The sequence below is a fragment of the Anser brachyrhynchus genome, assembly GCF_964034855.1.
Source record: "Anser brachyrhynchus genome assembly, chromosome: 2".
Taxonomy (NCBI): domain Eukaryota; kingdom Metazoa; phylum Chordata; class Aves; order Anseriformes; family Anatidae; genus Anser; species Anser brachyrhynchus.
The window spans coordinates 82501471-82527777 of NC_137695.1; the positions used below are offsets into that span (position 1 = coordinate 82501471).

The 26307-nt window shown below is 43.4% G+C and overlaps 1 protein-coding gene across 2 annotated transcripts in view; it reads right to left on the reverse strand.

The window, feature by feature from the left end:
- The window catches only part of DUSP22 (dual specificity phosphatase 22), a 134508-nt gene that overhangs the window by 14668 nt on the left and 93533 nt on the right, over positions 1-26307 (reverse strand). For both annotated transcript variants that reach the window (XM_080582770.1, XM_080582771.1), the window contains exons 2-3: positions 21525-21558; positions 13842-13924 (exon numbers count right to left, since the gene is read on the reverse strand). In XM_080582770.1, the coding sequence (XP_080438896.1) occupies positions 13842-13924; positions 21525-21558 (117 nt within the window). The remainder of the gene's footprint in view (positions 1-13841; positions 13925-21524; positions 21559-26307) is intronic.

Here is a 26307-nt window from a genome sequence, read left to right on the forward strand (position 1 = left end):
GTTTATTTACAAGAGATCCTTCAAGTGACATTTGCCTACAAGGTGGAACATAATATGTATCTGCTGGGCATTTCATTTGCTAGGTGGAGGACTGTATGTGAAAAGTTCATTGCTCAACTGTGACAGCTACGTGAGGTAGCATCTTCTCCAGTACTGCCTTTACCATGTTGGCTCAGAATCTTTTCTTTGCTCTTCCCCACATGCACTTGATTACTTCGCCTGTCACCTCACACCAGGGAGTAATAATCACTTTTATAAGTGGCCCTGGCCTCTGGCACCATGACACACCATCACACCAATCCTCTACCAGATGCATGAACCTCACCGCTACGTCAGAAAGGATGTGGTGATCCCTCACCCCTACCTCCTTACTAACACTTCCATAAAGCACCAGCTGTTCTCTCAGCCTGACAGAGCTTCTTTGGCCAGTGCTTTGCTCACAGCCATAATGCTTCGAGAGCATGCGTGTGCTTTACCGGACTTCCTTGCCCTGTATCAGGATGAGGGATGTCTACTGCAGGACACCAGGATGGCTTCAGAGCCATAAGGTGATCTACAAGGGCTCATGTAGATGCATCCACTTAGAAACTTGCAGTACTAGTAATACATCCACTAATAGGCTCCTGAGCCAAGGATGGTAATTGTATTGTGACAGATAATTACGATAATAACCTTGTATGACACATTTGAGAAATTCATCTTGGACACTACTATCACTTCCAAGTGAGTCACTCCAGTAGAAACAGGGCCTCCGACCTGAAAGCAAAGTTACATGCTGATCTGTCACACCTCTATACCACTCCACGCCATTAACTGCACCACCAAGGGAAAAAAGACAGAAAGAAAACTAAAAGGTAGGAGACAGGTTAACGCTAGCACATGCTATATGCCTTTGGTTTGCTCCTACAGCACAGGCTGACTGGTACAAGTTGTTCCACGGATTTCAGAAGCTATGGCACATGCTGAGTGCTCTTCACAAACTGAATGCAGAGGGGCTTTCAGATGATGTTCACTTTAAAAGCAGAAGTAGCACCAGCACAAGGTGAAGACCCACAGTGTTCTTTTTCTTTGTCATGGCTGGCTAGTTCCCACTACCGCAAGCAAGCATGAAACTCGCCTGTAGGAGACCGCATATGGTACTGAATGGCTCATCCAGAGCCTGATCCTGGAGGTCTGCAGCACCTACAACTTCCAGTGAAGTAACACCAGCGCTCCTCTCATTACTGTGCCGAGAAATGCTCGGCATCAGCCAACGAGCCTGATTAAAACAACTTTAAACATCTCCTCTTTGAGAAGCTACTGGAATTTGGTATTTGGACGGATGCACGTCTTGCGTGTGGTGTTTTTGGAAGGCTGTGGTGATGGACTCCTCCCTGTGAGGAAATAATCACACACTCAACTCAAAAATAGCTCGAGGTGGGATTTCAGAAGTATTGTGCAGTGGCCTAACCCAACTCTCACACACACACAAAAAAAGAAAAAATAAAACAGCGAAACTCTGTGACTTTAACCCAAGCAGTTTGGCCAGAGTTGGTAACTCCTGAGGATCCCACCCTACCATCAAGTTTTGCTTCTCTATGTTTAAACAATAATAATGATAGAATCAAATATCATTCATCACAATTGGATACCAGAAATACAGCAGCTACACAGGACTGTATGTGGCAGGGTTTCATAAATGAGAACCAAGGGATTTTTTGTGTAGCTATTCATACCGTGCTGGGATTAGCTTTTACTCACATATGCTGGATACACATTCTTTTTTAAAACATATTGGCATTAGGAAGATACTTAATGACTGAACCCTCTTGTCTGTATTTATAAATAAAAACACTACCCAGGATCATAATATTTGTTTATTTGTGCCCCAAGACACTGCTCTTCCTCCTGTGCACATACCTTTGCAGATAACATCTAAGAACTGTCCCAAAGGGACCTCTCAAAGCAGAACAGTTTATGTCAAGGGAACAAGTAAATAGCTACAACATTTTAGATGGGGTACTAGCATGCAAGAAAGATACAGACATCACTATTTTATTATCCAGCAGAGCTCACTTGCAATTCTGAAACTGCAAAGCCTAAGATGTAAGCAGGCAACAACCACTGAAACACGACAACTAAAAGAGAGTAAGCTAAAAATCAAAAGATTGTTAAAGAGTCAAGAAGAATAGCTCCTACCAAAGATTTCAGCAACCTCCAAACCAGTAGCAAGTCAGCAGCTTCATTCAGTAAACATTAATCTGGTTGCACATGCAATATACACAGTTGATACAAAACTGCACATTAGTGAGGGGAATACAAAATGCAAGTTTAATGTCACACTGTATGGAAGTCTGGATTTTATTTATTATTTAAAAATAAATGTTTTTTCTTCCCTTGGACTGACAGTTTTCTGAGAATTATTCAGTGGAAAAAGGACAGAACACCTCAAAAATATACTGTGTTACTTCAACTACACACATTAAATTAGGTGCCAGAGAATAGCTACTCATCCCAAAACCATGGTATTTGCTCAAAGCAAAGAGAAAAGCTTGCAACTATAAGAACAGGTAAAAAGAAGTATTATGAAATCATACATGAAGTATGAGATTAACTTTATTGAATACTGGTGCCAATGTTATTATTCATACATTTCTTCAGCTGATACCTGCCAGTTGTCTTATCTCTCCAAACAACATTTCTCCCAGATTAACAGAGAAAAAAAATCAACCCAACTTTCTCATTAAACAGAATATATGTACATTCTCAGGTAATGAAACATTTCACACATATCCTAATGCAAAAGAAAAGGCTGTCCTCCAGTGAATATTCATCAGGTCAAATCTAAGCTCCTAGGTCAACGAAATGCTGAAGAGAATGAGACAGCTTTCTTTTGCTTGTCTCTCAATTCACTCCTACTCTCCATTTGTTACTTTTAAATCACTGCTCACTTTCCTTTCTCCATCAATCACCTTTACCAACAAACCCTCCGAAACATGCACCTTCCTAAACTTTTTCCTGATTATTCACGTGATGACTCTGACACCCCAATCAATTAAAACATCACTCCTATTTCATTTGCTGCATTTGGACTGCTAAGATTACAAAAAAATGAATAAAATAAAACATCATTTACTTTTCTGTTTTCTGTTTCAGCAGACAGAGTAACCACCAAAACTAGATTTCTGTCTCTTAGGCCCTGAAACTACATGCTACAGTTAAACCGATACAGTGAGAGCTAACAAAACTAGAGCAAGTATTCTGATTTCAAGATTGTCAAAGTTGAAACAAGAGAGAGTTAGGTAAAATTTCTAAAATTCACTGGTATTTGAGAAACAACAACACTTGCACAATTTCAGAGATTCTAGAACTAAATCAGTTCCGTGACAGTCAATATTTAGGTATTAAGATCAAAAAGGTTTAGGTGCACGTATATATATATACACACATGCACGCGTGCACACAGAGGTTTTACACTGAAGTTAAAAAGATACTACAGTAATTGCAGGCCTTTTCAAACTTGTGTTTATTTTTTTGAGGTTGATCTACTAAGATCGGAAACCAAACAGTAATTTCACATTTGGAAAAGCCAGTAACACTAAAACAAGACCTTCTAAATTTTATTAGGTCTTAAAAAAAATACATATTTGTTATTAAATCCAGTACTTCACATAGTGCTCAGGAAAGATAATAGTCCGATTTCTTAATGAATGCTTAATTTCTGATCTACTTACTATGTTTTAGCTTAAAAAGAAAAAAATACTCGAGCTTCATCTTAACTGAACTTGCAAAAACTGGCATTGTTTTCATAGTAGAACATGTAGATGTGTCATTTTGCTACAGCAAAATTCTGCACGTATTACATGTCAGATAATGGGTCAACGACTAAAAATAAGATCTCTAAAGAGCACACAAATCTTAATACCAAGAAAAATTTCGACTCCAAACAGGATAACGTGTAAAGAGTAGTACTGTGAGAGAACTGCAGCACCTATACGGACATTTTCTCCTCTCTAAAGATGAAAAAGACATTCTGAAGTGATTAAGAATGAGGCTCAGTTTGATTACAAGCTAACATCATACTAACATACAGTTTATCTGGGAAAGAAAACAGTCCAATGATTTTTATATAAAACTCAGTACTCTTGGCAGATATTCTTCAGAACATTGTCCCCTCCACTGCTGTATATACAACATTTCGGACATTCTTATTAGCACTGGAAATCTGAATCTAGAACTTAAGAGTGTTAAAAGACAAGGGAGAAAGAGGAAAAAAAGAACATAAAATTACAAAATCTATTCTCCATCGGGGGGGTGGAGTTAAAGAAAAAAATACTTTAAAAAGAGCAGGATTGTATTTTTGGCAATAAACCTCTCTATATTTAAATTTATGTAAAGATACCATCAACGACTTCCAAGAAATTTTTTTTAAACCTAAAACCCTGAACTTAAATTTGTGAACCCAGATGCAAATAGAAAACCTCCAGCACCTGGCAAGTTCTTTCAGGTTAGTCAAAAACCATGTGTTAATTTGAGTCGTCACATCAACAGATGAGGACAGGACTTATTTTTGTTTAGGGGCATTTCAGCAAAAAAGCTAAAGTGGGAAACAGCCAGCACAAAGCTTCCTCAAGCCAAACCAACAAGAGTTGATCAAGAGTTTTGTCCAGTAATACACTAAACTGAACATGCTAAACTGAAAACCATTCAACCGTTTGTTTGTCCTTTCAGTTACTTTCTGTAGCAATCACCATCGGTGTTGATTTTATTAATGACTCACAGAAAATACATTTGTGTTTCAGCAAAAAAACACAACCACTAATTGAATTTAGCGAACACCACATTCAGGTTTGGTTTTGAAAAAATATTATAAATGAAATTGAAATTACATGGAGAATATGAACTGCAGAAAGCTGGAAGCTCCTGCAATAGAATTCATACATTCAATTTGTGTTGTATTATTATATAATAAAATAGCTTTTTACAAGTCATATGTTGTGGTTTTTTGGGTAAAGTTTATGGTTTTCTTAGTAAGTAGGCTCAGCAACACTTTTGAAAAGCCCAGCCTTAGGGCTGGAAATTGCCAGTCACAAATACAAAGTGTCCTATTAAAGCTCTCTTTCCCAATCTCCTCTCAATCCACATTTCTAGCATTATAAGGGAGAGATGTTGAAAAGTTACGGCTTTGACTTGACTTACAAAGAGCTGCACATACTGTTTCTCACCCTAAACCTGAATTGTAATTATAACCTGGCTCACCTGAAGGAATGGGAAGTAGGAGAAAATACTAATAACTTTGAAATTTTCATCTCCTTCAGGACACACGAGAGTATTTACAGGACTACACACTTTAGCTGAGAGGAAGGGCCTTGTTCATATGCCTTTACTAGATGGTGTACTTAAAACCCCAGGCACGTCATGGCAAACCTAACATCTGAGCACTGCCTATCACACTTGGTCCCTGAACCGTAAGGGGGGAATCTCTGAGTACAACGATAACGCAATATATCCCACTTGCCCCTTTCTCTCAGGGAGTGCTGGAACATGGTGGCAACACCTCTGGAACACACTCACATCACACACTTGGATTAAGGCTCTCCAGAGGGTGGCCCAGATCATTTGTTCTGCTCCAGTCAACATCATATCCAACCAGTGAGCCACACCAGCCCAAGCATTTGCGTGTCTAAAACTCCCTCGTACCAACAACTGGCTACTGAAAGCTTCAGAAGCTCCTCACCTTTTCTTTCCTACCACCCGTCACTAAAGGAACATGCTTCCCTTGACACAGCTAGTACATGTTGAGCAATTCAAACGATGAACTTATTTCAGTGCATCACCACCACAGCGGCCTCTGCCAAGGCGTAACTCATGACGAAGACCTGGCCTGACACACTTTAAAAGTTGCTCTGTGGAAGTCTCCTGGAGGCTTCTCAGTGGGGCACCAAAGTCATTTTTGAAAAATTAGTCAGAGCCCCTAACTTCATGAGCAGAGCCAAAGCCAGACTGGGCATTACTTCAAACTAGAGAAAATCTTCTGGCGCTGCTACACCTGAAAGAAAAATGGTAGCTATTTTGCTCAGCATGGTCTTCTGAAACATCTCATGAGGGGAAAACCTTACCATGAAAAAGCAGTGAAACACCATAAAAGAAAGTTAAGTTTTTGAGTAGAAGAGGCACTTCTATACTTCCTCTTGATGGTAGCATAAAGGCTGAAAACGGATGGCTTCCAGTGGTGGCAACACTGATAGCAACACCGGTGATACGAAAGCTTAGTGATGTAAATGGAAATGCAATAGCCTGACCTGATCAAATCATTTCCAGAGCTGATCTTGATACAACAGCAATGGCCTTGTGATATGATATTAGCAACTCTGATTTTGAAGGCTGACTTTCCATCTCACTCTAATAGTTCCCATAGGTGCTTGGGCTGGATATAAAAGACAGCAAAGCCTATGCACAGAACATGTTGCCCGGCCACACCAAGCAGGGACTTCTTTTAGCACATCATCAAGATGCAATTTTGATATATGAATGGGCTCCTACAGCTCAAGGCTTCTGTATGCTATCCAACATAGTAACACAGCTTTAACAGACTAGCCTGTTTCACTCACTGAGCCACATCTGTCCAGAATTAGCATATGTTGGCTGTTTAGTTTCCCAATTTTTCTCTTTTTAGTTATCTCATGTTGAGCAGCGGTATGCTTTTGAGTCCAGTCAAATACTTTCTGGACTGTTTTCTTTGCGGGGATATTCCTTCACATTACAGAGCCAAAGAAAAAAGTACTAAAGTGGCTTTCAGCACTTCGAGAGTTGAAGATGCAAGGGGCATGACAGGATTTTTTTTCCCCCCATCTGGTTCGGCACAGGGTATTCCCCAATACACACACCAAAAAAAATAAAATAAAGAGAGAAAAATCCTGTCCAGAATGTGTAGCTGACAGAAACTACCACAAAGTGGTGATGGAAAGGGAGAATTAGAAAACAAAAAAATGCCGAGGCTAGACTATTCCCCCCTTCATAGCTTCAGTGAAAGCCCCCCATAGTAAACCCCATCATATTCTTAAGTGCTAACAACAGCACATAGCAAAAACAAACAAACAAACAAACACCTCAGCAAAAATACTATCCAAAAACACTGAAGCAGATTACTTGCATTGTGCCAGACCAGCCAGTTCAGTTCCTCCACAGATTAGTTTGTTTTCCTTTTCTAAAAACCTGCAGAAGTATAGTTTACAGATGAGCTTTACACATGCAAGGCTACAACGTCCAGCTAGAACTGCAGTAAGATTTGCAACATCCAGCCAGGTTTAAAAACATGAAAAGAGATTTCAGATCTTAATGCAGACTGATATGAATGCATTATCTACACTAGATCTGCACTTTATGACCATTAGATCTTGGAAATATTTCTCAGCTTTTGATAAGTGATCAGCTGTTTAGTTCTTCTATTTCCAGACAATTTATTTTTATTTTTAATTCATAAATTCGATCCAATATGTTCTCTTGCTATTTCCCGAGCTGCAACTTTCTCATCCTTAATACCTTACCAAGCAGGTATATCACAACATGCAGCACTGAAAATGGTGCTGAAAAGTTGTACAGCTTCTCTGCAACAACCTTATTTTTTCTACAACTTCTGTTCCACACACTGGTTCCGTTCTCATTACGGTATCTTTTTGTTGGCCGTACTGTTTTATTAATGTGTTTGGCTGTCTACTCAAGAGTATGAAAGATTGTTCTAAACTAACAGCACAGAGTGTTAACTGTGCTTTTCCCTTTCAGTTCAGTCTCTCAGGGACCGAGTATTTGAAATGCTAATTCTACTCTGACAGAAATTTTAAAATTTCTAGGAAAATTTTCAAGGAAAATCAAAACCCTTTATAAGATGACCTGGCCCATGAGGTTTATCTTAAGGATACAATTAATTTAAGTTGTTCTGGCTGCACAAACAAACAGACTGGAAAAGAAAGATGCTTACTTGACTTAGTAATTAGCTGTTCTTTACCACCCCCTCCACCTACCTACCATATTTACATAGTCATCGATTCAGGAAAATGGGGAGGAAAGCCACTGCTCTGGAGACAGCATGTACCAGATTAAGATGATACTGTTAATGCCATCAGAATACTAAAGAAAATAAGAAAAAAATAACTATATTCTACTGGTGCTCTGGTTAACTATGCAGAACGAGGAGAAAAACAACCTATAAAGCTAGTATCTTGAGCACTGGAGGCAAAGAAGAGTAGATACTTCATAGGTATTAATTTTCTTACAAACTAGAAGACATTGCAGCATTCAAAAATCCACACAGTGCTTTAAGATCACTCTTTTTGTCTAGAGAAGAAATCCAACAATCCACAAGACTTGAAACAGCACCACCTGCATACATGCTTATCACCAGGACACAGACTGGCTATTCACATGAAATGGGGTTGCTTAAAACTTGAGTGCTTTGGTACTGGGGAGAAAGAAATGACAAAACCCTCAAGACCCCCAGAATCAGGCATGTTTTGCTGGGATTTCAGTTTTTGACGCTTCATTCAAATGACTTCAACTGAAACTGCCACATACACTGATAACACTCCTTATCTGAAAAAGGACACTAAAAAGAAAAAAAACCTCTAGCAACAGAAAGCACAGAAAAAACTCACATGCATATACAAGCAGCACATATGCAAAAACCTACTCTTAATGCAATGTGTTGCAAACAGAGCTGTTGTTAACATGGAAAGCTTGTGACAGAGGATGGTACAAGAACATCCAGGTAAAGTCCTGTATATTTAAGACCTACACTACTGTGATCATCACGATGTCTCCAAGATGACAGCAGCATACACAGTGTCCTGTGATGCAGAAGTAGTCTGTCTAACAATGACAACGCTGTAAGTAAATTAATCCCGAAGAGCTCCGCAACCACAGGTGGCTGGTAACACATTTGAAGCATTTGCTAGGTCAAACCCTCCGGCATTACTCAAGAGAAACAACAAAATTACTGGTAACTGACAAACGTGTGGTGGACCACGTGAAAGAAGCGGGTAGTTTCAGTCCCTTTACGGACTGACGGACAGATGTCTACAACATACACAGCAGTCCCCTCAACTGGCACCTCAAAGCATCTCGGACAGACCAAGGACTGAGAAACAAGACCTCTGTAACAGCCTTACTTGAACCAACTTCCACACAGAAGTGAAGCATGTAAGAAAATCCACTGTTGCCTTGGCCATATACTTCAGCAATAGCTTACTCTCCCCTTGTTAAAAGCCTTGCTTCCTTCCAGCCTGAATGTGTGCAACTTCACTTGTAAGCCAAGCACATCATGTTATTCTAAGTTATTCCCCCTCTGCATGGGGACCCATGGGCTGTAATCAGATCATTCCCTGCCTCTCTCTGTGGATATTGATCTCTGGGACTGAGCTTGAACGACTGTCAAAGCAGAAGAAATTCTAGTGCCCCTTAGGACTAGTGCCTTCCTGCATTACACACAGCAACCACTGCCCGATGCAGTGGAGGAAGCACTCTTGCTTTTGCCATGTGTGTGTCCCGTGGCAGGAGACAGGGAAAGGTTAAGAATGGCAGATAAGGATGCTCCAAGTCCAGCTGTTGGAACGTGACTGTCCACAACAGCACACACTTCCCAGGATGGGATGCAGTTGTTCAAGCAGCCGCACAGTCCACACCAGCATCCTATTTGGTTCGGACCCACATCCTTCTCCAAGCACCATCCCTCAGAACAGGCTCAAACACCTGGAATTTCCACAGTGAAACACATTACTTTACAGACCTGTAACCAGATTCCTGTAAACACGATTAACAAGATTTGCCTTTACCTCCTTCATTTAGATCAAGTGGCACAAACTTGGTTAGACCCCAGCCTTAACGGAGCAGAGTTACTGAAATTAAGGTAATGGTCACTGACATGACTTTGCTGTGTGTACCACTCAGCAGCAGTAAGGCAGGTTTGAACATGTTGGGTTTTGTATCCTCTAACATCCTGAAAAGCTCTAGCACGTAAAGAGCATTTGTATTTGACGGGAATGTATCTTGGAGGCCTCTTCACAGCTTTTGTAGGGTATCCCAAAGGAGCAATGGTTGCAGGGACAATCCAAAAGCAAAGGCTCTAACGGGCCTAGCTGGATTTTTCTGAAGAAATATGTTGTCTGTAGACAGGGGGAAAAACTGCTCAGGAGGAGTTAAGTGTGTCCATCTTCACTGTGTATTCTGACTGCACCTGCTTGGTTAGGATATCTAGACGGCACAGAAGTCAGACCTTTAGGCCTTTTGGTCTCCAACCCCAAAAGCTATTTGTCCTGTCCCTAATAAAAGAGTCCTACTAAGAGAACCAACTGGTCACCGCCAGATAGACAATTATTTAAAGCACATGGATACCTGTTTTCCCATCTGCCTTTCACTTTCCCACATTCTGAATAGAGATTTTCAAACCTGAACTAGCTGCGAGAGAGATTAGAAAGCAGGTGGCAATAAACCTAATTGTTCTCTTCTGCATGTGCCTTTTGTGTGGATTTATAAAACCCCTGCGAGAGTTCCACCGGCAGCTGTCCGAAGTGCTCTGGAGGAGCCACCAGGGCTAATGCCCCTGTGCCTGTGCAGGAATACACACGGTGCTGTCAGACACCGCTCTCACTCAGGGGGTTCCTTCCATGCATCTGAGGTAACAAACCTTGTTCCACATGGCATGCAGTCCTTTCACTTGGACAGGCCACCAGTTACCTATAGTTTTCCTGATGGAGTTATAAACACGCATCTTTAGATTACAAAAATGCTTACCTTAGCAGTTAAGACCCCGCACATCAATGGTGTACTTCATTGAAGTCACAGCCTTAGGATGCTTTCTAAATATAAATTAATTCTAGATCTGTTTTTTATTAGAGGACAAATTTTCCTGAAGCAGTTTATATGAAAAGAATTAAGTGGCAGTGTTGCAAGACAGATTAGTCCAGATTTTAGCAGATTCCTACCAATCTAAAACACTTGAAACCTTACAAATCAATTCTATGTCTTGTACTTAATGTATGTTGCTAATGTCTAAAGGTATAAAAGGTCTTATATTCCAACTGATTCAACCTATGTTTTCTAGTTATTCCACCTTGAAAGTACACAGTATACACAGTAGCTTCCCAAGGCCAAACTTTGACTATGAGACACCCATAATTCAAAAGTCCATGAGGATTTGTAAATAATCATCAAAATAACTTCTGAAACCAAATTTCAGTGAGAAAACATTCGTTTTAAATCATTTCTCCTCAACAGGAACACACTATGAAACCTAAACCGATATAACAAGTGTTTTTTGTGAAACTCTACAGTCATTTTCAAGTAAGCTAGTAAGCTATGAGGAACTAAAGAAGCGTATTTCCAAATACTGCAGTATGCACAAAGCACAGAAAGAAGCACACATTTTAAAAGCTACTGTGAATACTTTAAACATGAACAGGTAAAAACAGTCTGTAACATCACATACTCAGAGAGGGGCAATGCTGTCAGTTATTAAAATGGAAAGTAATTTTACAATCTAACAAGTTGGTGTTCACCTTATATACTGACATTTGCTTTTACTTCTGGAGTATTGCTCCTACCCCATATGGACAATGACACCAGATTGGTCATTTTCATTCTCTACCCAATGTTTTCAGCTTTAAGTGCTGTATCAGAAGAATTTGTGTATCACAACAAGCATTACTGTAACTTCAAAATCTGACAAGATATGGGTAATTTGTCACCTCTTGGAGAGCACAGGTCCCATATTTGTTTGTTCTACAGAGCACCAAAAAAGGCCAAGTTCTCTTTGACAATGTATTACTTCAGGAACATTGATTTTTCTATTTCTAAAAACACTTACCCTTCCATGGCTTGCAGAGAAAACTTTGCTTAACAAAATATTTGTAGCATTTTCTATAGGATGATTAGGAAATACTTAAAATATTGTTAGTAAAAGACAAATGCAACTACCACAATACAAAAAAAACAAAAAAACAACACAGCTTCTCAGCTATGATCAACATCCATATAAATGCACACACACAAAACAGGGCTCCTCAGGGAAAAATGCTTCTCATATCACAGCAATTGCATGTTTAAAGGGCCGAATAACATCCAGTGTTCTGAACACAATGAACACAAATATGAGCCCTCACTTTCTGCCAGTGAAGTCTGAAAATGAATCAGAAAAGCATTCCCATTTGACTTCAGTGGACTTGAGAACAAGCCTCGAGCATCATGTGGATACAGAAGCTGTACAGAAACCTACCTACAACCTGGGAAAGATGTAAATAACAAAGGAAGCAACACAACCTAGCAGATATTTTCTAGGCCCTTGTTCCTATAGAGAAGCATTTAGTTGCGCACAAACACTGCACCAAGACCATGAGTGATAAAGCAGTTAATAGTAACCAGCTAAGCTCCTGAATAAACAAAACTTGCAAACCTTGCACTACTTTAAGAACTGGGAAGAAGTTCAGCTTTCCACACCACCAGCACATAGACAAATATATTGCATGCTGCAAAATCAGAAGGCACAGTTAGAGAAACTTTTCATTCAGAGGCAGGGGTGAACAAAGCAAGTCCACCCTCAGCCAGTCACAGTTCCCACTCCACTGTAATTTTTCAGACTGCATCATGAACCAGATTGGGAACTGATCTCAGTAAATGTAATCATTCATGTCTTCTGTGGGGGTAGCTAGAAAAGGTGACTTGGTTATATTTAACTCACGCAAGCTCCCAGATCTATTCACCATGCAGACCCACAAACAGATGCACCACCACAAACGATGGCGGGGGGGGGAAAGGGTCAGCATGTGGGCCGCCAAAACTACCGCCAACACCACAAGGAACACTGGCCTGAGGTTGCAGCTGAACTGTGCCATAATTAGTCTTCCTACTTTTCTAATCATGATGATAAAAAAAAAAATCAAGCCTCTGCTCACTTTAGAGAACACCACCCTAGGGGAAACATTACACCTCCCCTAGTCAGTGTAACTGCATCTCTCCTCAACTACGGAGAGTCTTGAAGATCAATGTTTCAGAATTAACCTGCATCAGGCACACCGTAAGTTAAATGGACACTACAAAAAACAGTTTTCACTTCTAAGTTTGAAGTAAGCCTTGAATTCCAATATAAATCAAACGGCAGGATTTTAAGGTGTAGCAAAGCCCAGCCACACTTCCTTCTTCTCAAGGTTAACGTGGCATAAAGAAAGTCTGACGGCTGAGTCAAATACAGGAGACCTGCAAACTGGTTCCAGCTCTTTCGCTGCTCAAGATGACACAGCAAGTCGTGTCATTTCAGCTCCTCAGATCAGTTCCCCTTCCGTAAAACGGGGAATAATACTTCATGTTACAGTGCTGGAGACATACAGATGCACTGCTGCCTTAGGGTACATTATATGAAGGAGGACTTGTTTCACCCACGCCCCAAGCCTTAGTAAGGCTATTTTATACGGAAAAGGACTGCAAGCTTCTCAGATGATTCGTTTTGAAGATTCAGGAAAGTGGCCTAGTACAAAGGAGAGTTGGTAGTGGGAAAAGGGGAGCTGGAATATTGCTGTTTAAGTGATGCGTGAACTCCACACAGAAGAAAACTTACCTTTACTATTAGATTAATAACAATCCCATTGTTGTGTTATATTGATTGACACTGTAATTGTCTCTCCCCCGTCAGCTACATTTCTTGTTGTTGTAACAGCAGCAACAACAAAATTTGTGACTGAATCCCAAGAATACAGCTGTCAAACATTTCCAAATTCCGTTTCAAAACACCAGACATACAGAACATGAGATTAACCCCAAGATGAGTGTGACAATCAACTGCAAAGTAAAGGTTTATCGTTGAGTCCCACCCCTCTTACCTCAAGCATAGGACGGGCACTGTCATGAATGGAAAGAATGTGCGTAATGTTATTCTTGCTCAATTGCTCTACATCTCGGGCATCTGTGATGAAGGAAAAAAAGGAAGATTTTTTTTTTTAATCTCTTGAAACAGCCCACTCCCCTTTCCCTCGTGCACATTGAAAATCACTGTCATTGCCACATTTCTTTCTGAAGCTTCATGAAGTAAAGCAAAACCCCAAATGCAGCTGTTCTAGAACACCATCAGCAGAGGGGGAAGGGGAAGAAACATTTCAACTCCAAAACAAACGATATACTATATAAAGAACAACCTTAAGTGACTCAGGAATGTGTTCTTAAGTCAAAAGTTTCATGTATTTTGCATCTGAAATATAAGTCTGTGCATGCCTGTGTGCAGGTGATGGCCATCTGAACAAGCAGCCAGAGCTCCACAAGAAATAGCTTACCTCCTCTCACCCGCAAATCCCCCTTCAGGAGATACAATTTCACCTGGGGGGGGATCAGCCTTGTGATATCCAGGCCTGAGGAGTGAAGCCAACCAGGTGGCTTGAATCACTTGAATTAAGATATCAACAGGCCAGCCAACACCACAACTAAATCCTTACTTTCTGTGGACTAGCAGGGACAAAGATGCATTTAGCTAATACACAGCATAATTTTAAGTCTGAAGAGAGACTGAGGAGATATTGAAAGCATGAAAAATGCTGCAGCAAGGAAGCATAGTTGTGAAAAGGTAGTTCCTAGACCTTTAACCAAGGGGTTTCAAACATTCAAAACTGGAAAGCAAACTAGGGTGAAAGAAATTTTGATGCCAGATATTGTGAAAACATGGGTTTGTTTCTATGAGAAAGAAGGTAAAATAGATTATCTGTCATCATTGAACAACTTTCCCCATGCTTAACCATTAGCATGTCAGCAAATGACCTCAAAGAACCACTAATACAGGTAAATGTTAATTTGTGTCCACTTACTTTTGACCTTTTTGCGTGAATATGGCACAACACATCATGGCAATTACAGCAGTGGTTTTAAGATGTGAACACCTGCCTTCCCAATCAACCCCTACAATCTGTTCACATTAGCCTGGTTTCACACAAAAAAAAAGAGCACTGACCACAGAGGTTTCAAACCGGCTCTCTCTAGGTACAAAAATAACAATAGTATCACCTGTACACTCTTTATGTACAGGCAAGAGTTCAATCAGCATCTCTTGCTTCATATTATTCCACTCTACTATAAAGTTTCAATGCCTTATCTACATCTGAAAGAGGAATTGGACATTTAATTATACTGCCCCACAGACAAGATCCACACAAGAAAAATAAGGGGCAACAAAATTTAAACCTCATCCAATTACGAAAGCTTCTTTGGGGCTAATAAAATAGAGAGAAGATTCAAAACTGAATCGATTTCACTCGCTACTGCTCAAGCCTGTACGACTAACACAGATACCTAGTCCTTCAGGAGAGAATTAGCACAAATTCCACCTAAAACAGGAAATTTTAATTGTTCTGTGAAGCTGGAGCTTATTTCTAAGATTCTCAGAGTGTGCACTTCAAAGAAGAAATGCCAATGTTTGCCAGGAGGGGTCTTCTAATACACCAGACCTTCAGGTTTAATAATAGTGTATAAGGCAGTCCTGATTTCTCAGAGAACACCTAGGCAGAGAAGGGGCTGGAAACCCTGGAAGCCAGACTAAACGTGCCTAAAAATCAACAGACTTCAGGGGCTGCTGGCCAGAACTCATGGTATGAATGCACACCTAGCACAATCAGATCCCACCCTCTAATTATCAGCATGACCTACATGGTAAGCAGTGGCTTCACATACAAGGCAAATGTCTTTAGAAGCAGGTATGACCCACATTAAGCACTGACTTCTCTGGTGAAGACTTAAAACCCTTACGGATGCAGTACAACTCAAAAGGATTGAAAGATTTTACTTCTTCAATTAACTAAATGAGTTTCAACAGATCAGAACTACACAGTAAGTGACATTCCTAGAAGCAAGCTAGAAATGACTCTGTCCTACAGCTGCATCCCAGGGTAACATCAGGTCCTTAATATATTTAGGAACCAATCATTCAAATCACAGAAAATAGAGGAGAAAAAGCTTCCCATCCAGTGACTGTATTATCTGGATCTAAACCGTAAACAGTTTATGAAGGGAAATTCCCCTTGTTCCCCCCAGCCCCTGCCATAAGTCTTCTACAGATAATATAGGCAAAGCTGATTTAAACAGCAGTACAAATGAGATATCCTGTCATTGACAGTCTTGTACCATAAACTCACAAAAATGTAAGGGGTTATGTAAAGAACCCCCAAAAGCCAGAAGAGTTACCCATCAATGACAGCAATTCTAACTTCCTTACTATAGCACAGTGCTGTACAACCACACGCAGGCTCACATTTTGAAATCACAGCGAGAACCATCCCATTTTGGAATTTGATGATGAAAGAAACCTGTCAATCTATCTCGTGCATCCCCGAAGGTCCCTCAAACGTGGGACTATTCTTCACAGTAGATTACCTAATGTTCTGTTTCATACAACGAAACGCTTCTGAGCTAATGGGGACTTTTGAGTAAAGCCTCCAGAAAACTCACTCCTGGTGTAAGAAGATGCAGTCCACATTGGAGAAGTCTTCTTCTCTCCCTCCCATGCCCATATTTAGCTTCTTTTTCCTCAATTTCAGCTGCAGAGTCTTTCCCATCTCTACTACTAACAACAAAATACAAAAGCATTGGTCATGCCAGGAACAGGAAAAAAAAAAAAAAGCATTTCAGTGGTATAGGTTTAGATCTGCAACATTTAACTGCAACACACCTGTTAATTGAGAAGATTAGACGTCTCCACACAGTGGAGACAATTTCATTTCATATTTTCAGTTTGTTACCTTTCTTCCCCTTGGTTAACTATCCCATACTAAAGACATCCTTTCTTCTTCCTCCTCCAAAGCCCACAATTGACTTTGCTGTTAGTGTGAAAAGAAACATGCACTCTTGTAATGCAGTAAGCTGGCAGCTATTAAATTTTCAGTATAAAACTTTAGGTTACGTACACAAAAAACAAAGCAAGTGAGGCCCCTAAGTACAACATCATCAGGTCTCAACCTGCAGATACATAGAGACTGCAGACAGTTTCATCATCTCTAGCGTTTCCTTGTTTGGTTCCTGTATGTTTTTAAATAAAACACCTGTTCTTCTAACACCTTATATTCTGCTTTGCAGAGAACCAGAGAGACATTTAAAATAGAGGTTTAGACTGGGTATTAGGAAGAACTTCTTCACAGAGAGGGTGGTCAGGCACTGGAGCAGGCTGCCCAGGGAAGTGGTGGAGTCCCCATCCCTAGAGGCATTTAAAAGACACGTGGATGTGGCACCAAGGGACATGTTTAGTGATGGGTCTCGGTAGGTCAGGTTGATCGTTGGACCTGGCGACGGTGCAGGTCTTTTCCAATTGAAATGATTCTGTGATTTTAAGGAAAACCCAACCTCCAGTGGTTCAGACCACTAAGAGCTATTACTGAAAATGAATGGATCAAAGCTCTCCTGATGGGAGAGCAGAGTCCAGTGACCCACACTTACAGACACAAACATACACACCCAACACATCTGCACAAAAACTCCACATCTCCCATCACCACTTCATATTACATTCTAATAAATATTCTGTCCCAGACTCTCAGGAGGACATTTGCAGGGAGTGAGGAAGCTGAGGAAAAGTGCTCAATGTTCTCTTTAATGACAGTACCTACAAAAGGTCTTCCTTTAAAAGATGAACCTGGAAAAGGTAATAGTATCTTCATTATCTCCTGTTTTCAATACCTGAAACAAAGCCTTAGAAAAAGGGAACTTTTCCCACAAGCACTACAAAGCTGTTAGCAGGACGGATCTAGAAACACAGCAGAACCACTTGGGGGGCACTGCCTTTTTACATTCAGGAACAGGAAGGGCATAAACTTTCCCAAGACTCTCCAGGTCATCCACAGCAACACTGGACTCTTCAGGGGAATTAAACCTCATATTGTGGCTTTCCCCTTCAAATCAAAAAGCCCCCAAATATTCCATTGGAAAAACTTGAATCTTCCAACTACGAGTACAAGCAAGGAAGGACAGAAGCTCTTTAAATATTCAAGGTAGAAACACTCCTGAATCTCTGGGGCTCACTACTGCTACATCTTTTGATTTTGAAGCAAACAAGCGTTTGCTTGGAGCCTCAGATGAGGAAAAAATAATTTGTTCTATCTGTGCAGGAAAAGGCTAAAAAGCTCCTTGCCATATCAGTCTGTTAAGAAACAAAGCATCTATTTTCATTGTGAGCACAGGTGCCTTTCAAGGGAAATCAAGTTTCCAGCACGGAAGACACAGGCAATCCCTCAATAAATTCTTTGTCTGTTGAGGGCTGCAGGATTGAATTTCACCTGAAAGGAACACCAAAATTCCCCCCTAACTAGAGCCAGGGAGAAGAGTTTACTACTTCTTTCCCTTCCCTCGTTTTGCTCCCCTAGCCCTCCCATCCCCTTCACAATGAAGCAACTCCTCACTAACTTTCACTGAAGAAGCCCAAGAGCTCTGTTTCCCTCTGGGCTTTCACACCAAACTCAGTCTAGAGTACTTTGTATGGACACCTGTGGTTCTTCTTGAATTTTTCTGCCCTCTAGCTGTGCAATCTCAAACACACAAACTCAGGAACATACTACAATTTTAACGTGCTGCTGGCTAAGTAGAATAATGCCCACAGATCTTCAGAGATAACAAACGAAGACATACTCGAGTACTGTGGATTTAGTAGGGTTTCAGCACTTGCTTCAGTGCTTTCCATAACCACGACTACGTGCGACTTTCTCACCCGAGGACCCTAAGGTAGTTACAAAAATCCCTCACATCCTGTGTGCCCAAAGGCTTGCACAGCAGCAGCACGCAAACCAGGAGAGAGCTCAGCTCCCATTTCTGCCACAAACTGATTCTACAAGTTCTTCTCAGGTCTCAGTTTATCTCCCAATTAAACGTGGACACGGCTGCACTTCCTCAGTCACGGATTGCTTTTGTGTTAATTAGGTCTAAAAAGACAGCAGGAATCCCTACACGTAGGGCGGAAATACTGCTGAATATTGAATGGCAATTCACAGCCAGAAAAACTGCTGAATGCCATCTCTGGACAACACACCTCCAGGACTGCACTACTTAGCATCCTGTCGCGTCCTGCTCTCATTTACCAGGAAGGCAGGAATCGGAAAAAACATTCCTTTTCCCTTAGGCTGTCAGCTTCTCCAGAGGTCTCCATGCAGCAGGGAGAGACGAGCGTGCGTAGAACGGTGTTCCCAGGACCTAGCTATGGAAAGCCTGCCTGCCTGGGCTCCCTGCACAGCCGCTGGAGCAAGGAGGAGAGACTATCCTCCAGAGGGCAGATCAGAGCGTTTCAGAGACTCCCCTTCTGGAGGAAGCTCCCTCCTCTCCTCTCCCCCTGCGTACGGACTCCCAGGGTGCCCCAGCTCTGCCTCCAGGAGAGATGAGCAATGCCAGGGATGCAGCACTGCTCTCGCTGACCAGATGCAGCTTTATTCAATTCCAGCTACCAGCTGCAAGCTGAATAAACAGCCAGACTGCTCAGAGGGGCATTGCAGGAAATCCTTTCCTAAACCCGCGTCTTTAGAAGTAGCTAGATGTTTCTGCTGCCCAAATCGGGAGACTCTAACCGAGCCCAACGGCACGCTGCTGAGTATTTCCCAGCAACAATCCCCGTTATGGAAGTCTCAAAATTATTAGTCACTTTTTGAAATAGTGCCACAAATCAGAACATGCCCCAAGAACACGGTAATCAGATTACACCAGAAATACACTCTGATGATAAACCAATAGCCTGTTCCTAAATTGGATGACTTCACTGCATGGAAAGCTCATTGCAATCACTCTGAAGCAGGTGGGGTGGGGGGCGTGCAGAAAAAAACCAAAACCATAAGAATTTGCTTCTGTATTAATGAAGTACTGCAACACCAATCTTTTCTCTTCCTCTTCGTGTACGTGAGATGTAGTATCTGGTGCTCGTGATGGCTAACTATTAAATGCAATGTGACCAGAAGTCACAGCAATAAATAAATGATTGATTTTGCCCAATTTTTAATGAATTTAAAAATTGAGTCCAAAACACAGCCCTGGCACAGGCAGCGGTGCTGACTCACTCCACAACCCTGGCCACCTCCCCTCAGCTGGTCAAGTTGTTCACCAGCTGAAAGCAGAACAGCACCGAGAAACAGAGCTGAGTTTCGCTCCCCTGGGCGGCTGTCAAGGGCTCACCAGCGGGGCTGCTGCAGCAAGAGCGACGAATCCAGAGCCGTCCTGAAGGGCTCTGCTGCCCGGCATCCATCCTCCCATCCTGCCTCTCCCCCACATTATTTGACAAAGAGAAGGAAGTAATGTGGCTGTGAGCAAGCTAGTTTTGTCACTGGCTCAATGCACTGGTCAATCCACGGAGTCTTCAAACATATCCTCTTCCCCTGATTTCCCTTTTTTTCCCCTTTCTTTCTTTTTCTCCTCCTCTCGTTACCTACTTCCACCAGCATAAACTTGTCTCTGTCCTTTCACTTCCCTTACCATGGCACGATTAACTCCCCTCGCACACTAGCCTTTGTACTTGTGTTTGCACCCCAGCGTGGCAAAAGGCAGCCTTTAGCTTCAGGTGCACCTCTGGGCTGCCTCTCCCGGTGATCAGCTCCACTTCGCAGGGGCAGCATGGACCGTGGGTCAGTATGGCCAGAGCCAGGGAAATCAGACAGCAGTTCAGACAAAGAAAAGTGAAGTCGCAGGTTTTGGTGGAGGAGGGAGAGGGAGAGCGGAGCAGAGAAGACATACAGCAGCACCCGAATCCAGTGCAGACCTTGTCCAATCTTAACAGAGCAGCTACGATATCCAACAGATCGGGAAGGGTATGACATTGCAGTAGCTAGCCCCTGTGAGTCCTGCCTTGCTAGCTAACAGCATGTACCAACACGACTGTACAGGCAGGACCCGCTCATTTCTGAGCAGGGACAGTCAGCTGGAACCGCTGCTAACAGACTGCTTTGAGAACAGGGCGTTTATTGGGATGCCCGTGTAAAGTTTCCTGTTTTTCCTAAACGTGGTTCTGTCTTTCTATGCACAAAAAGTAAACCTCATGCAAAAGGGTAAACAATCCAGAGAATCGTACACCTGCAGCACGGACAGCGCAAGTATCAGTGGTCAGACAGCAGCCTACAGACCTACCGGTCTCGCATGCAGTGATAACAGAACTCTTTAGCAGCTGTTATAAATAACCAAAATAATGAAAGCAATGAGCAGGAGGCATGCTAAGCCTTTACTTATAAGGAGGGCTCGCAATAAGCCTTATAAAGAATCTGCCTGGCTCACATGCTTGTCTGCCTAGCACAGGAATCGTTTAAGGCAGGCCAGTGTTTAGGAATTCCAGCCGAAGCATGCACCAAGGAGACGGTGTTCATTTTTCTTCTCTTAAAGTACTTGCGGCAGCACAGCACACGGACGACAGAGCAAACAGGTTCTGCTTTAAGCACTGCCAAGTGAATCCAGGAACGAAGCAAGATGGGGGTTAGAGAAGCTGCAGAGATGTCAGAGAATCGGGCAGGCCTGCGAAACAACACCTTAAGACCCCTGCTAAGCAGTCCTAGAGACAACGATAAAACTAATCTTACCTTTAAAGTTGCCAATGAACAAGCCGGGCAGAATCTGTGAGAAAGAAATATAGTATCAAATATAGATATCTTGTGGTAACACAATTTGACAAACTTCAATTTGCATACAGGATGGAACATACTACTTTAGCAGACTATTGTCAAATGCAGCCTAAAAAGTGCTGACGGCTTTTCGTGCGTCTCTGCAGCCGTCTCAAACTACGTTACTCCAGGTACACCGCACTTCGAAGGCTTTCACTGACAACTGGGGGTTGTTAGTAAGGTGGACGCTGGCATAAAGGGTGCTCTCCGAGGATATGAGAGGTGTTTTGCGAACATGGAGTAGGCCTCACAACCTGTCCCTCCCCCCCACGGCGCGATAAGAGCTGCCCTTATTTAACTAATGATGAAACTTCAAAAGGGAGAAGGCAATTTGCCTAAAGCTGCTAAGCAAGCTGGATAAAGCACTGCAAAACAAACTCCAGCGAGACTTTCAAAGTGCAAAACCACGCAAGGGGGGCTGCAGCCCCGCCGGGCTCCCTGACAGGGCAAATCGCTGCATACAGCTCCTTGTGCGCTCAGAGAGTGAGAGCTGATGAAAGCCTGAAAGTTGCGTTTTCCTCCCCCAGCCCTGCTCGCTCACAGCGCCTCTCCTAGAAGCACACTCGGGTCTCAGTTACAGGACTTTCCTCAACTTGTGAGCGTCAAGGTCAGCCCGAGGGCCGGCCCCGCGCAGCCCGAGGACACGTGCACGCACACCCGGGTAAACATGCGGCGCTACCCCTCCCACCCTTTCATAACCCTCCCAACTTGGAAACGGCAGCAAGGACGTAAAAATAAAACAACGGGCAGACCCAGCTCGCGCCTTCTGGCCAAAAATTTCATTTTCTGCCACCTGGACAATCTGACCCACGCCCACATCCTTTGAAGGGACCACAAGTGCGGCAGGGCGAGCACCCGATCCCTTTTTCCTCGGCGCATGCAGAGCATGCCACCCATACAGATATGTCAGCACCAGCTTCCCAAAGCCTTAGCAACACCCAAGTGTCATCGCAACAGCGGCAACAGCATCTCCGGCGTGGCTATTTAAAGGGAAAACTCCTCCCGTTTTGCTCAGCCCGGCAGCCGCAAAGCCCCGAAAGCCACGGAGGGCTTTTCGTCGGGGATTATCGCTCGATAATCCCCCCCTTCGCGGCAGCCTTCCTGCCGAAAGGCGACCCGGCGCACCCCGCAGAGCCTCGCGGGCCGGCAGAAGGACCTGCAGAATAGCCCCCGATCTGCCTCGAGGCCGTGCCTTTCACCTGATAAAAGTGTCGTGGTCGCTGTTATCCATCCAGGCTTATGAAAAACAGAAAAGACTCAGCGTTTCCTGGGCTCATTTATTATTTTAGGCATGCCTGATGACTCTGCTAGAAGCCAGGCAAGGCATCAGACGCCAGCAGTTGCTCCAAGGAGCAGGGCAGCCAGTGGCCATTGCTATGGGCCCGATTCTGCAAACAAAAACCATGCTCTAAAGCAAAAGAGAGTCTAATTAGGAACCAATTTCACTAATCAGGCCACCCCAGCCAGCTCTCTCAGCTTAAAAACCACCCAAACAGCCTTTCTGGTAGTTTTAAATAGCAGCCTGGTATCTCCTGTCTGCAGCCCAAGTCTCAAATCACAACCCCGCTGCTGCACAGCACAGCCTTTTAGACTCCAGGATCTTATCCTGCATCAAATGCATGCTCTCAGGAGATGATGAAAGCCTGAATTCCAGTCACAGCCATTAAGGTTACACATTATAAATTAAAGAGATACCAAGAAGCACCGGGGCGGAGGGATTGAAGAAGGAGGCTTTTTAGATGGCTGTTGGCAAAGGCGGAAAAGTCCAGAAGTTTGCTTTTGTGCATTACCAAGCGATGCTGCGCGCTCGGTAGAAAATTAGGACACTGTGCAACCAAGGACAGCTGTCACCCCTGTTGTCCTAGTCATTCTAGAAGCAAGAAACATTACTCTGGGTGAAAGCTACCTGGAAAGAAGTGAATCTTCGTACCATGCTGACTAATACTTCGGCACCAGACTACGGCTGGGAACTTTCAGCTGTGTCATCTCACACTGCCTTCAGTAACTGCAACTCCAGGCCGCGCAAAACGAAGGCCGATGGCTGCCAGGGGCGTGTGAGAGAAGGGGTGGGAGTCAGCAGAGAGAAAAAATAAGGTGGTTGTTTTTGTCAACTCCGCAACCACCGCTTTCTGAATAAAAACAGTAGCCTCTTTATATAATCCGAAACATTGAGAAAATGACCACGGACTAAATAACAGATGTGGAAGCATGCACAGCCGAGCAGCAAGGGGAGCAACGCCTGTCCTCGGCCGTGCCTCACATGAGAGCGGCTCACGTTCTGCACCTCGCGCGAAGGCAGAGCCCTACAGCGGGCAGACAACGCTTCTGTATCAGGCCTCTTGGAAAACAGCTTGAAGAGCTACTTTGCTGCTCTCCCCTGTTTAGACAGATACTTAATACAGAGCATCCAAGTTCTTGCCCAACGCTGCTTCCAGAGGTGCTGGTGCTCCGGAGAAGTCCGTCCATCCATCCATTGGGCTTCCCGCAGAGACAGCAAGATGCTGCGGGAGGTGCGGATGCACCCACCCCGCCAGCCAGCAAAGGAGAGGGACGAGAACCGGCCCAGCTTTGCTGACTTCCACAGAACTGCAGGCGTCAGCTGCAACTGTCCACGCTGGTTTACATGCCTTATGAATCAGCTCCCCTTCTTGCAGAGATAACACTCAACTCGCCCCTTCAGAGGAGTCTCAGAATAACGGGCAGCTAACTAACCTCAACGGGACGCAGGACTAAGAGCCAGAGAAAACTCTTCTCTAATCATACCCTGTTCGCAGATAATCAAATCTGAGCACTGCTATCTCCGTCGATCTCTCACCATCTTGGCCGCTAGACTTCAGCTCCTGGAAAACCGTCTTCGTAATTCTCAACCACAGGCTTCAGCTTGAACTTTGTTTACAAGTCAAAGCTAGACGTTTAAGCGCAAAGACAAAGCAGGCCAACCAATTTCCCAAGTCAGACCCCGTTACTCATTCTGTACTTAGAAAAAAGATTAAGAAGCAAAGCACTGAAAATTAATAGTAGCTACGAGATTGGTTTGAAGCCATCGCAGTCGGCAGCCAGTTGCCTTTCTGTAGTCTTAACAGATAACATTTCCCTGAGCAGCATAAAAAGAGTATTATAAACCAATGTTTTTGGTTTAATTTGGGAAAAATGAGGCTTGGATGGCCTTAATAAAAAAATAAACACAGGTAATTTTACTGAGAAAACTAAAGAAACCCCCCAACTTAAAAATAAATGTATGACAGGCCTCAAGCCCTCCAATCAGCACTAATGGCCACGTAAGGTCAGGTGCGATTACTATCTGCTATGAAATACATCAATATCATGTGACAGAAAAAGAGGAGGGGACCATGCCACTGAGAAAGGCTCAGCATCCAAGAGCAGCAACAGCAGCTGTAGCAGTCTCCGGGGCTTTTCCTTACCCATACCCATTACAGGTCACCACTAATCCTCTTCCCCTGGCTCCAGTACAAAGGGATTCTCTAAACGAAATAATCCACCATTGGATAAGCTGCTTATTTTCTTCTGTTGTGCACGTATAACTCTACCACGAAAATAAAACCTGTTGGAAACCAAGGTAATTTGTATTGGCACACTACAGCGAGTCAAGGAAACAGCCCCCAGTGTCGGCGCTGGTGACTCCACACCTCTCCTTGCCCCTCCAGCTCTCGCTGACTCACAAGATCAAAAGGAACAGATGATCCAGGGGCACATTCTGAAGGTGGCAAGTCCCAGACCTGCACACGGGACCCCTACAAAAATAAACCCTGATGGCCAGTACCCAAGGTGGCTGTAGCCTCCTTAAAGGAGCCAACTCTCCCAGAACTGCTGGACGTCTCATCCTTTTGGTGGCAGCGGTAAGAGCGGAGGGGAAAAACCAGAGCAGTGCTATGCTCGTGCTGAGCGCCCCGGTTGGAGCACGGCAGGGCAACACTGAACAGAACCCAAAGGACCAAATTTCCCTGAGTCACGGAGAGCCTGCTCACACGGTACCATAGCGAGACACAAGGCAAAGAGTGCTAAGCTTCAGGGGGCTGAGAATTGTCTTTTTTAACGTTACAACATTAACATCCCCCACCAAAACATTCAGAGTGACAGGATAACTCCAAACTTTCCCTGCAACATCCTACAAACATCCCAGGAATCTAAGGGAAGCCTCTCCAGCTGTGTTTCTTCCTCACCAGCCACTCCCAGAAGATGCCTCCAAGGAACGTGTGATAACGTATCACAACGTTATCCCCAGAATTTGAAACTTGGACTTAGAAAGACCAAGGGAGGTGCTACTCCTACCTACTAACTCAGCTGGATTAGCCACCCAGATCTTTTCACCACCTGAAGTCTCTCATTTTGCTGTGTCTATCCAGGGGACGGAAAGGCTTCACCTCCCAGGTAGCACGCCGCGTGCTCTGGACGTTTGCCAGCCTGACTTCCAGAGGCAAGGACGTCAGATGCGGGCAACCTGCGAGCAGCTACCTCCGGCTCCTCTCCTTGTAAGGAGGCCGCGCTCACCGTGAGGCTGCTCCCAAAGTACTCAAAGCAGGATGTTAGACAGAAGAGATGACTCAACTTCTGTTCCTCGTAGTAAGCTATATATAAAAGGCTAGTTACCACCGCACTTTCAAACCTGGTTTTAGAACAGAGGTGGAGGTGCTGACAAAAATCACAGCCGCCCTTCGACAACCGCCGCAAGGCGCCGGGGGAA